We start from the raw sequence: 14,025 nt of genomic DNA on the forward strand, positions 1-14,025 counted from the left end.
TATAGACATAAGACTCTCTTGCTATTTCTGAAAAAAAGAGTTATTTTCCATTCAGTGTCTCTCCTATAATTACCAAAATATACTTTATTAATTAAATTCCTTCTGAAATCTCTATGGAGCTTCAGGGAACATAGCATAACAATGAAATACAATTGAATAGAGCAAATAACATTTCTTATCTATTCAAGCCTGGGATGCAATAGACAGAACTGTGACAATCAAGTTCTTCAAACTGTACATTCCAAATCCCAATCAAGCAAGTAAAAGAACTTATATGGAGGGTATTACACTTTAACAAGGCTTTTATTTTTCAGAAGGAAATTCAGATTTCTTGTACAGTATGATACTGTTCATGTCATTGATGATATTACTTCCAGATGTGGTATGCCATATTCCTGCTACTGCTAGCTGTGTGTTGGGCAACCCTAATCTTCTTGAGCATAATTATTATCATACAGGAGATCTCATCATTGCTGGCATTATTTCTCAATTCTACATGATTTCTGATGCAGTGAATTTTACAAGGCATCCATCTGAAGAACTAGTTGATGACCTCATGTATACTGCTATTAAGTGTAACATATAATAAAATAGATATCTTTCTTTACTATGATGAGCGTTTAACTATATTTAAAGGGGGAATGTAAAACTGATGGAAATCCTACCTTCCAATTACTTTATAGTAATAATTATCATATAATAATTGCATTATAGCATCAACCATACCAATAATAGTCAGTATTTCTTGTTGATTGATCCAAGTTTCTTGTATGTATATAGATACTCTTATATGTTTCCTGTTTTAAAGAAAAATAAAACAAAACTTATAATATTAAGTGACTAAATAAAATGTTCAGTAATTCCTTTTGTTTCCAGAAATGATGAAAATCTATTTAATTTATACACTGTAGAATAAATCACCAATAATGTGTCCCAGATCACTCTTTGCAATTAATCAGACATCAATATTTAGGATTTGAACTATTTTCATGGATATTAAGGTCTGTGTGCATTTTGAGTTCAAGTCTTAGAAAGGTCCTTTAGACATTATAGTGGATAAAGGATATCTTGAACTTGTTTGAAGTAAATGCATTTTTCTCCAGGATTACATATCTGCTTTCTGCAGTTGCTACATGATCCAGGCAAACAGTATGGTTGTTTTAAAGAGTTGCAAAGAATTATTACAATTGCACTCTTGCATCTTGCATAGCTTAACCTTTTATAGAAAAAAAATTGAAGGAAGAAGATGTGGAAAGCAGGACTAGAAATAATTAGACAAACAAAACGTAACACTATTCCTTAATATTCCATTTCATCATTCATCCATTTTCTAATGAAATATGTTTGTTCTTGCTCATATAAACATATATTTCATGCTTTAGGCTAGTTTTAAAATATATTTGAAAGCAGAAAACCCAATTCTAGATGCTGCCAGAAGATGACATTTGTTTTCATTGTAGAATTTTATGCATCCATAATTCTCATTGCAGGTTTTTTCTTCAGAACTACCAACACACCCTGGCTTTAATTTTTGCTGTAAAGGAGATTAATGAAAACCCTCAGCTCTTATCTAACATGACCCTGGGCATTCGCATCACAAACAGCAACTTCATGGCAAAATGGACCTATTTTGCTTCATTGGAGCTGCTGTCCACACAGGGCAAATTCATCCCTAATTACAAGTGTGATGTCCAGGAGAAGACAATATCTGTTATTGCAGGACCTAATGCAAATATCTCTCCATTTATGCCAAATATTCTGAATATATACAAGATGCCACAAGTAAGAATTACTTATGAATAAATATATTTTTTCACAATCTCTAATACCCATGCTTTTTATTAACTTTCTTTTTTTTTACAAAAAAATGAGTTTTGCATACAAATTGACCATCTGAGTAAAATAAAAAGGCAAAATTGCCTAAACAGTAGGAATTAATTATGTTATATTAGTTATGTGATATGTGCATAAATCTGAAACTTGATTAATACACATTCCGGTAGAGAGAAGTTCTCTGAGGCTTCAGCACAAGATGACAGCTTAAAAGGCTAAACCCCTGGTCCAAGTGACCAACCCAGTTTGGATCAATGTTATGTATTGCTTACTGCTTCATTTCCTTGGCCCTGAGATAGTTTGAGCTATGGTAAAACAATGCACACTATATCTGTACTGATATTCAATTTCATCTTTACAAGACATCATTGTTGGACTTTACACTTAGAAAACTAGTATGACAGTGCATTGGGTATAGCTAGCTATGTACTTGGCTGATTTGATTATTATTGCAAAGTTACATGAAAGTGTAAAGTGGATAAAAGGAGTTTTAGAGAGATAAGATGGTTCTATTGTAGTGTTTTGTACAGGAGTGACCTCAGGTTAGGAGGTGTTGATTAATATAGAAATGTAAATAAGCAAATTGCAAACTTTATGAACTTATAGTTTTTAGTGTTTTTTAAAACAGTACACTCTCTAGAATCACTCTGTGAGTGAGATGGGTGATATCTAAATATGACAAACAAACTAATAATTTTTTTCTAGTTTGGGTGCCAGTTGGGCAGAGACAAGCAAAATAAACAAGGTGACATCTTGAAATCAGATTGAAAATAGCTTCAGGTTCATTTGAGTTTGTGGAATCTGAGGATATGGATAAGGTGTTCAGCAGTATAAGTTTTATCACCTGTGGCTAGATCCATGACTCCTCTGGGTTCTTCAGATGGATCATGAGGATTTGTGTAGTTGAAACATATGTAATATTCTAGCACAGTTGATGTTACCTAGTTTGGGTAATGAAATGTCTGCAAGAAAATAACCGGAGATAGTGTCCTTTATTGAAATGTTCTCCTTTATTTTCATTTGAGTGCAGAAGAGTGTTGGCAATCAAGGCAGTGATCACAGTGTATGTGTGACAATGACAAGTGTACTTGACTAGTAATCTAGCAACCATATTCATAGCTTCTCTATTCTCCAGACTTTCTTCCAAGATAGCCTATATAGAGCACATTTCAGGAGTCTGACTTCTGTACAACTGTAAACTAATGTTTTCAGATTATCATTTGTATTTCCCACACCTGTTTTAAAGGATGGGGCAAGGAAACACTACTTCTTAGTAATCCTGCCACAGTCTCTTATATGGAAGGCAATGTATTGTATCATATCATATCATAATATCATATCATATGTCACATGTCATATCATCATATATCACAGCAGATAACCACATGGAAAGTGAGAAGAAGATTTTGTGAATTAAAATATAACTAGAAAGATTGCAGAGAAGAGCAATAAAATGTTTAGAGGACTGGAGGCTAAAATATATGAAGAACAGTTGCAGGAATTGGGATGTCTTGTTTCATGAAAATAAGATCTAAAGTAATGTGATAGTCATGTTCCAATATCTAAGGGATTGCCACAAAGAAAAGGGGAAGGGGCAATATATCCTCCAAAATACCTAAAGGGAGGACAAGAAGCGATGGATGGAAACTAATCAAGGAGAGAACCAGCCTAGAACTAAGGAAAAATTTCTGTCAGTTACAACAATTAATAAGTGGAATATATTAGAAGTTGTGAGCACTCCAACATTGGAGGTTTTTAAGAAGAGATTTGACATTTATCTGAAATGCTATAGAATTTCCTGATTCAGCAGTGGTTGGACTAGAAACCTCCATCTCTGTTATTCTGTTATTTTGTTATCCTGTTGAAGTTCAGGAATAGATCATCAACTCTCTGGCATTCAAATATTATTTCATTTATACTTATTAAAGGAAAAACTAATTTCTTTCTAGACTATATTTCTCTTGAAGTTTGTTGACCAACATAGTCTGAATCACAAACTCTAAAACCCAACTATTTTAAATTATTTTTCTTAGCTAATATATGGATCTGCTCCAATGATAGACAACAGTGAACACACAGTTTTCTTTTACCGTTTTTTCCCAAATGAGAAGCTTCAGACCAATGGGATTCTTCAGCTGCTGTTGCATTTAAAGTGGAGTTATATAGGGCTGATTTCCCAACGTGATGAGAGTGGACAGAGGTTTGTACAGCATGCCCTTACACTGTTTGCCCAGAAAGGTATTTGCTTTGACTTCATGCAAGAGTTGCCCAAAGAAACTTTTTCTAATGACATTGACACTGTATTTAAAGATTTTATTGACTTGTACAAGGTTGTCATGAACAGCACTGCCAATGTTGTGATCCTCTACTGTGAAAACCAGGTCATTGCCGTTTTCAGACTATTTCCCTATCTTTCAGAATATGAGGATATACCAGTAAGGAGAAAAGACAAAGTTTGGATCATGCCAGGCCAAATGGAGTTCACATCAGTCCCTTTTCAAAAAATACGGCCTTTAGACTTTATTCATGGTGCCATATCTTTTGCAGTTTCTTCTAAGGAGGTGACTGAGTTCAAACCATTCTTGCAGATGAGAAGCCCTACTTCAGAAGAAGAAGACCATATAGCAAGATTGTTCTGGGAACAGGCATTTGAATGTTCTTTCTTTAAAGATAAGTTAGATGAGAATGGTAGAGTGCTGTGCACTGGAGAAGAGAAGCTGGAGACTCTTCCTAATTCTATATTTGAGACCACCATGACTGGGCAGAGTTACAGCATTTATAATGCAATCTATGCTGTGGCACATGCTTTGAAAGCCATGTTTTCATCTAAATATAACCACAGAGCAAGGGTGGAGCCTGGAAGCCTGATGATTTTCAAGGAAGAAACATGGCAGGTAATAATAAAAGAAATTACATTGATCAAGCTTCAGGAAATTTTTTGGCTGCAAAACTGTATATTTCAGGTTCACTATCCATATAGTTCAGAAATTACACAAATCTTTGCACTGGTTCATGTTTTATGACAGCAGTATGGAGGAGCTGTGTAAGAAGGATCTAAATTGAAAAATGCATTTGACTAAATCACAATTTCATAATTCAGTGTGAAGCTTTGTCAAGCTATTTCACTTTGATGAATTATAATTCACCGGCACAGTCATATCCCAACTTTTAAAAGGTAATACTGTACATTTAGCATAAGGATATTTATTTTTCCAAATAATTTGCATTTATTTATTCATTTATTTATTTATTTGTTGAATTTATACAACCACCCCTCTCACAGATGTAACCCTGGACAGCATGCACAATTAAAACACAAAGCTAAAGAACCTATATAATTCAAACACAAAACATTTGTGTTTGATCTGCTTCCATTTAGCTCCATCCTTACCTGAAAACAGTCTTATTTAACAACAGTGTTGGGGAAAAAATTTTCTTTAATGAAAAGGGAGAATTAGGAACTGGATTTGATATCATCAACTGGATCACATTCCCAAACCAAACTTTTCTTAAAATCAAAATTGGAAAGATAGACCCACTGGCTTCTTCTGAAGAGTCTTTCATGGTTTCTGAAGAAAATATCATCTGGCCAACCATGTTCAACCAGGTATTTCCTATTGACATATCAGATTGTCTAGAATTGTCCCCCATGCCACTTTTAAAAATCTTTTTTTATCATTTGAGTGACTCTTTAGTAATAAAATTAAGGCAATAAAATATGATGGAACATGAAAGAGCAGGGATTAGGTTATATAGGGCTTCCATTACAGTACTGTACAGTATTAAACTTGTTACTGTCCTTCCAGATATCTATGGGAATTCCTGAAGTTACTAGCTGCAATTTTCAGGTTACCAAACATTGGAAACCATATTTAAGTTATAAAAGCTGGAAATTATTTTATAATAAACAAGCTACATGCTGAGATCCTCTACTGTTTGAAATATCTTATTCCTGCTCATTGTTCCAAGTATATTTTTCTTCATCAATTAAGGGTAGTAAATCACTACTTTATAATTTGATTATATTCTAACTGCACATTGTCCAAGACATATTTTGAAATGCCATCTATTTTCTAAATTTAACCTGCAACTTTGACACCATTAAAACATGGTCTATTTCATAATTTCTACCAGGCTGATTAGATGCAACAGGAACTCTGTATCCCATTAGTAAATTCTCTATAGTACTACTTTTCAGGACCTATTTGACAGAAAAGATTGGAATCAGTGAAAATGTAGATAATTCCAAGGTTTAATTTCACCTATAAATCATGGCATAAATTACTAATCAGATTCAACCCAAAGGTGCTTTTCAAAAGACAACTGGACTTTCTTGTTTATTTTTTCCCTTTTAAAACATTTCATTTCTCATCCAAGCAACTTGGATGAATTCAAAGAACTGAATATTTCTCAAATGTTTTCAAGGAAAAAAAAAACAAGAAAATCCAGTTGTCTTTTGAAAAGCACCTTTGGGACAACCATTATTCAACCCATGATTGAGAATCTCCAGAGATAGTCAGCATTTCAAGTAATGCACCCATAGAAATTAGAACTCTGAAGAAGACAAATTCCTCAAAGAACAGTTTTATTGGGTGTATCATATTGGCACAACTGGTGAAAGCCAACTTTAAAAGCTCCCGTGGCTTTCACCTAATTAAAAGTAACAATTTTCCTCCCCCCCACTCCCCCCAAAAAATCACTGGTTATGCTGTCCAATCCACGAGCTGGCTGGTAGTTTGGATACTTCACTACTTCTCTGGCCAGCCACCTGTGTGAATGTCCTTGGGTTCCCATAGGAAAGTTGTATTGTTTTGACTACAAACCTCATTTAGAGCATCAGTGGTGCAGTGGTTAGAGTGCAGTACTGCAAGCTACTTCTGCTGCAGCCAGCTGCAGCAATTTGGCAGCTTGTATCTCACCGGGCTCCAGGTTGACTCAGCCTTCCATCCTTCCGAAGTGGGTAAAATTGTTGGGGGCAATATGCTGATTCTGTAAACTGCTTAGAGAGGGACTATAAAGTGGTATATAAGTCTAAGTGCTATTGCTATTAACTATTTTCCCCTATTTCCCTCTAGCGTGTGGCAATCCTGAAGCCTCCAAGATGGCCTCAACCATGTTTACTTCAGGGTTGACACAGATATTTACCAATCAGATTGACCAAAATGGAGTTTGAGGGAAGTCCAGTTTGAACTTCTGAAAATCTCTTAGGTTTTCTGACTATAAAATATCTTAGGAAATACATGATTCCATGAGGACATATAGAAAATGGCACATTGCTGTGGTGACATCAATTAAATGCCCTTATCTAATAATATGTTGAGTTTGTGTCTCATATATAGCATTTCTCAAAAATCCATGCAGATTTATCAGAATATCATATACACAGTGAAATATGAGTGTATAAATGCAACTATTGAACTCCCTGATGATTTCATTTCTGAATAGGCGCTACCACTATCTGTATGCAATAAAAAATGTTATCCAGGCTATCTCAAGAAAAAAATAGATGAGAAACCATTTTGCTGCTATGATTGTCTTCCTTGTGCAGAGGGGAAAATTTCAAACAGATTAGGTAAGATATGTCATATATATAATTGAGAAGACTTATAGATTCTCACCACCAGTATTGCGTACCTGCAATGTAATCAGTTATTCAGAATTTGTAGTCTTAGCTTCATTGAAGACAGTCAACCTCTATATTAGATATTTTTTTCAAAAGTTTTTCTTAAAATCTAAATCTGAATTGCTGGTCTGTATTGTCCCTGAATTATATCTGATTTTGGCTTCCCATAAATGCAGAATCAAATTCTACATCATGAAAAGACTACTTATTAAGTGAGAGAAGATTTTTTTAAATTAAGATAAGTCCTTTTGGAGCACTTGGGAAGAAGTCTTTTATGATTTTTTTTCATCTTTGAAGGAAATTAATTGAATATAGAAATAGCACTTAGATTTATATACCACTTCATAGTGCTTTACAGCCCTCTCTAAATGGTTTACAGGGTTCTCAGTACTGCATTCTAGCCACTCTACCACCATGGCTCATGATACTATGATATTACATTAGGTATAAAGAAGCAAGAAGATGAGTTTGTTCTTGCTGGAGAGAAGCAGGCATATAAATAGATATGAAATATAAATATTGGTCCTGCTGCTGCTCTGACAATGAATTATAATCTTCATGGATCTTTAAATAGCTATAATTCTTGTGAAATAATTGTCAGTTGAACATGAAGAATATCCAAAATGAAAAAGCTGATGAGTTAATGGAAATTTCTCCCAGAAATTAGATTACCTCGTCCTAGATATAGAGAAGCCACTTATTAAGAAGAAATTTTTAACTTATTTTCCATAAAATAAGTTAGTTATTAAATTAATTGTCCAAGATTAGATCACAAAGAAATATCACAACATTTCTCTGGAAAATAAATTAGGAAACTCTGAATTAACATAAACATTTCTCTTGTACAATCCTTCCATCCTCCAACATGACATTGAGATTGAAACAAGCAACATTCTTTGTCTCTGTGTGATCGAGCACATACAGGTTACTTTTCTGCATGTGGATGTTCTCATTCTTAATTTGTAATACCAAAATACAAATGAAATAGACATAATTAAAAATAAATAGAGTTGCATTAATCGTTATATGGCCACAATGTTTTGTTTGAGGAGTCGTTGGTGATCTTGTTTCATTATCCAAACTAGATAATGCCATCAATGTAGTCACTAGCACTGATGATATTATCTACTTTGGATAATGAAATGTTTGCAAGAAAACAATCAAGCTCAGAGAGCACCAAGGATCCTTCATTTTATAGCTCTGAGCTATAAATATTAATGTTTTCTTTTGCAGATGCAGGTGACTGTTCCCAATGTCCAGAAAATCAATATCCAAATGAATTTCACAATCTTTGCATTGAAAAACAGATAACTTTCTTGTCTTACGAAGAACCTTTGGGAATCACTTTGACTGCTGTAGCTGTCTTGTTTTTTGTAACTTCAGCTTTGGTGCTGAGGATCTTCATTAAACAGTGGGAAACCCCCATAGTCAAAGCCAACAACAGGAATCTCACCTATATTCTTCTCGTTGCTCTTCAGCTATCTTTCCTCTGCACTTTTCTTTTCATTGGACAGCCTGATCAAGTGAAATGTCTCATGCAACAAACTGCTTTTGGCATCATCTTCTCTGTAGCCATTTCTTGCATTTTGGGTAAAACAACCATAGTGGTTCTTGCTTTCATGGCCACTAAACCAGGTTCTCAAATAAAGAAATGGGTGGGGAAAAGGCTGGCCAATGTTATTGTGCTTTCATGCTCCATGATACAATTCTCCATTTGTGCAATGTGGTTAGCAATTTCTCCCCCATTCCCAGATTCTGACATGCACTCCATGGCTGAAGAAATTGTACTAGAATGTAATGAAGGATCAGCCATCATGTTTTATACTGTCCTTGGCTTTATGGGGTTCTTGACTGGTATCAGTTTCACAGTAGCCTTCCTAGCTAGGAAGTTACCTGACAGCTTCAATGAAGCCAAATTCATCACCTTCAGCATGTTGGTTTTTTGCAGTGTTTGGGTAACATTTGTTCCCACATATTTGAGCACCAAGGGGAAATACATGGTGGTGGTGGAGATCTTCTCTATTTTGGCTTCTGCAATGGGATTGCTTGCCTGTATCTTTTTCCCAAAATGCTATATTATTCTTCTGAGACCTGATTTAAATAGAAAGGACAAGATTATTAAACAAATCTGAATTATGTTTCCGAATCTTATAAACTCTCCTCACTTTTGTGTTTCCTTTTTGTGCTAGACTTCATAGCCTGGGAAAACTGAGCCATATTTTTTTAAAAAATGTACAAAATAAATATTTGTCAAATGTTGGAATGTGCCTAGATTTATATCCATGTCAACCAATAAAGTACAATTTCTTCCCATAGCAATTTTGCCTGATATTTTGCTTGCATTTACTCAGATCTTTTTGTAAAAAAAAATCTTCATGGACCTTGGGTGATGCTTTGAAGGAGGCCTAAGTATAAGATGATAGTTACCAAAAGTCAGAGCTCTTAAGTAGCTAATAAGTTCTTATTGGAGTTCGATGGCAATTTCCAACTTTCTTTTGGTGGATAAGTTATTGAGTAAATAGCATAAAATTACTGTCAAACCAGTCTAGGTGGATCTTTTTCAATCAGAATATATGCATAAAGACTAAGTTCATCCATTGGACGTGGTAATGGATGAACTTTGGTTTCATGGAAGTAATCCTCTCCACCTAGTCTTTGTAGACCATCAGTAATATTTCATAAAACTAATAGAATAGATATTTAAGAGACATTAAGCATAAGGCAATGCAGTTGCATTTATTTTTATATTACTATCCTTTGATTTGTTTATTTTCTTTCCTGGACCTTAAAAAAGGGAGCTGGATGAAAGATAACCTATTGTGCTCTCCAATATTCAGTGCCAATCAGACTTAGCAAAAACTGTTCCACTTTCATCATGACATTTCCTGAATCAAGACTTTAGAAGTTATTTCTTATACCCTGCCTGTATGACTTTTAAATCATATCCATTTTTAAATGTTGGTTGAAAGTCTGTTGATACCAGATGACTGCCTAGACAGGTCCCTGCAATTTTCTTGGCATGATTTTCCAGATGTAGCTTGTCATTTTCTGCTTCCTAGGGCTGAAAGACAATGATTGGCTTAGTAGGCTTTCACGGCTAAAGCAAGACTAGAATGCATAATATTTTAATTTCTAACCTGGTGCTTTAACTACAAGTAACTGGCTCTTTATCTACCTTTAATGACTTCCAAGACAAGGATCAATGCCAAAATGTAGCCTCATTTTGCAATTATCAAGATATATTGGTTTAACCAACACTTCCCATTCCAGATAGGGATTAAACTGGAGCAGCAGCAGAAGTTGGAGGAATGCTACCCCTTCACCTGTAGATGGATCAGTAGTGAGGAAGCCAAAAGAATTCCCAGCTGAGAGATTCACTCACCCGCAAAGGGAATTTCACCCAAATTTGATATTGCAGCAGTAATGATAAATAGCAAGTCCTTCCTTGGATTTATCCTCCGTTCTCTGCATTGCATCCAGCTTTTCCTAGGCTTTGATTCCTGGATCATAATGTAGACCATTTTTGTATATATAAACATATATACATACAAACACACACACAGAGAAAGAGAGCGAGAGAGAGAGAGAGAGAGAGAGAGAGAATGTGTGTGTGCAGTATGTTTGTGTGTGTGTGTGTGTATGTATGTATGTGTGTGTGTGTGTATGTTTTCTGAGGTTCTCGCGGGTATTTGTATGTGGATCTTTGGTTGTTCGGGTTTTCTCCCGCGTAAGATTCAAAGTGTCTAGGCAACGTTTCGATGAAGTCTCATTCATCATCATCAGGCCTCTGCCAAGCTCCCCACCCATTCAAATCCCACCCCCACTGACAGTTAGAAAGAAAAAGCAGCTGCAACCTCACATCACTCTGAAAGCAAGAGCCAAAGACAGAGGCCTGATGATGATGAATGAGACTTCATCGAAACGTTGCCTAGACACTTTGAATCTTACGTGGAGAAAACCGAACAACCAAAGATCCACATATATATATATATATATATATATATATATATATATATATATATATATATATATATATATATATATATATATATATGAACCCCACTTAGACCAATAGTCAGCTCCATAGGCTCACCTCTACAAAACCTAGCCAAATTTCTCGCCAAAAAACTACAGCCCTATGCAGAATCAACTCACATGTAAGAAACTCATTCCAGTTCATTGAGATCATAAAGAAACAAAACTTACAGCCCAGTGACCTACTAGTGAGCTTTAATGTCATATCACTCTTCACCCAAGTGCCTATAAAAGAAGCCTTGACAGCCCTCCAAAACAAATACAACCCCCCAAGCACATCCTAGATCTGACCAACCACTGCCTATCCAATACATACTTCACCTACAACGGACAAAAATGCAAACAAATAGAAGGAGCACCCCTCTCACCTGTCATCGCAAACCTCTACATGGAACACTTTGAAACACAAGCTCTAGAAAAATATGATCACAAACCCAAACCCTGGCTCAGATATGTAGATGACACCTTCATAATCTGGCCACATGGGAAAGAAAAACTGAACAACTTCCTCACACACCTAAACAGCCTACACCCCCAAATACAATTCATCATGGAAACAGAAGCTAACAATCAACTTCCCTTCCTAGATGTCTTACTACACAAAAAATCCAATGGCTCCCTAGGACACACCATCTACCAGAAAAAAAACACATACAAACCACTATCTACACGCACTCTCACACCACCACCCAGAACAGATCAATTCTGTAGCCAAGACACTCATCTCCAGAACAAAATGCTTAGCCAACGAACAACACCTAAAAACCGAATGGCATACTCTCACTAACATACTTACAGCCAATGGATTCCAAAGAAAGATTACCCACCTAATCCAAAAAGAAACCCCAACCAAAATCCAAGACCGAGAACAAGAGAATGGCAAAACCCTCCTCCCATATACAAAAGGCACTACAGACAAAATCAGCAAGATCCTCCAAAAACACCACATTAAGATAGCATTCTGCACAAAGAGAAGAATATCCACCATCCTAAGAAACCCTAAAGACATAATTGAGTTAGAAAACTAAGGAGTATACAAAATCCCATGCACCACCTGCCCCACCACATACACCAGACAAATCAACAGAAGAATAAGTGCATGCATTGAAGAACGCAAGAACTCAATCAAAAAAGAAGAAATGACCTCTTCCCTGGTCCAACACCTCAAAGCCACAGGACATGAGATTGACTTTAAAAATACCAGAACTATCGCCAAAACTGAAAACTTCAACAACAGAATAATCAGAGAAGCCATAGAGATAGAAAAACGCCCACATAGCATGAACAAACGAGATGATACCTCCTGCCTACCAGCCATTTGGAAACCCACCCTCATTAACAAATGAGTACCTAACATGAAGAATGACACCAGACCCACACCCACGAGGGCCACACAAGATACTACCACCACACTTCCATGTAGAAAGCAGACTCACACCCACACAGATGATGAGACACGACCACGGACCAGAAGCCGTACCGCAGCTGCATCACTACCCGCTTCAAACCCCTCTGACCCATACATGAAGCGAACGGACACCCACCATGAAGATGTGGCATGACCAAGAACATGAAGCCAAACAAAAGGGTCACAGCTCACCATCTCAAATCCCCCGGCAACTAAGACTAACCTGAGCACGGCCAAGCCCCCACCTGAACAGAACACACCCCCAGCCAATCAGAACATAGCCAACCCCACAACCAATCAGAACACAGCCAAACCCCCAACCAATGAGAACACACCCCCACCCAATCAGAACACAGCCAAGCCCCCACCCAATCAAGTCACACCCCCACTAGCAGTTAAAAGGAAGAAGCAGCTGCAAGCTCACATTACTCCGAGAAGCACAAAGCCGAAGACACAAGCCTGAAGATGACGAATGAGACTTCGTTGAAATGTTGCCAAGATACTTTCAATTTTACACGGGAGAAAACCCGAATAACCAAAGATCCACATACAAATACCCGCAAAAACCTCAGAAAACAAACATATTTTCTTAAGTTTTCGTGGGTACTTACATGTATGGTATTCAGCTTTGTTCGGGTATTTTCCCACATCATTGTAGTTGTGCTTTTAAAGTTGTAGCAACGTTTTGGTAGAATCTCATCTGCCATCATCAGGCTTCTGTATTGTGTTCGTCTGTGAGTCAGACTTTTCCAGTGGTTTCAGTTTTAAATTTGGGGCTAGCCTACTGCTGTGCCAGAATGTTTTTTTTCTTCATCCTGATTGGTTGGGAGTCTTGGTCTGTGTTTATTGGTCTTGGAGTTTGCTGTGTTCTGCTTGATTGGTGTTTGTAATATCTTCTGTCTGTTTCGTAGCATTTTTTTAAAATCTTGATTGGCTGGCAACATTTTGTTTCCTATATTGGAGACTTTTGGTGTGGCTTGGCTTCGAGTAAATGGATGGCTATCATTTATTAGGAAGCTAGTTTTCATCTGAGTGCCTGGTTGGAATGTGTTTGAGCTGGAGGTATCAGGGTGGTCTGTTTGTGCCAAGGTGTTTTCTTGGCTTGTGGTGTTGAGATTTTTTTGTT

General features: G+C 36.4%; 1 protein-coding gene across 1 annotated transcript; it reads left to right on the top strand.

The window, feature by feature from the left end:
- Positions 1–340: 340 nt before the first annotated feature.
- Positions 341–9,588, top strand: LOC113451910 (vomeronasal type-2 receptor 26-like). The gene is made up of 6 exons (XM_087916145.1): positions 341–558; positions 1,605–1,782; positions 3,867–4,727; positions 5,213–5,440; positions 7,279–7,405; positions 8,690–9,588. Exons 1-6 carry the CDS (start codon positions 341–343, stop codon positions 9,586–9,588), a joined length of 2,511 nt encoding a protein of 836 aa, XP_087772271.1.
- Positions 9,589–14,025: the final 4,437 nt, after the last annotated feature.

The sequence above is a fragment of the Pseudonaja textilis genome, chromosome Z, assembly GCF_049901715.1.
Source record: "Pseudonaja textilis isolate UNSWEBS1 chromosome Z, rPseTex1.2, whole genome shotgun sequence".
NCBI classification, from domain to species: domain Eukaryota; kingdom Metazoa; phylum Chordata; class Lepidosauria; order Squamata; family Elapidae; genus Pseudonaja; species Pseudonaja textilis.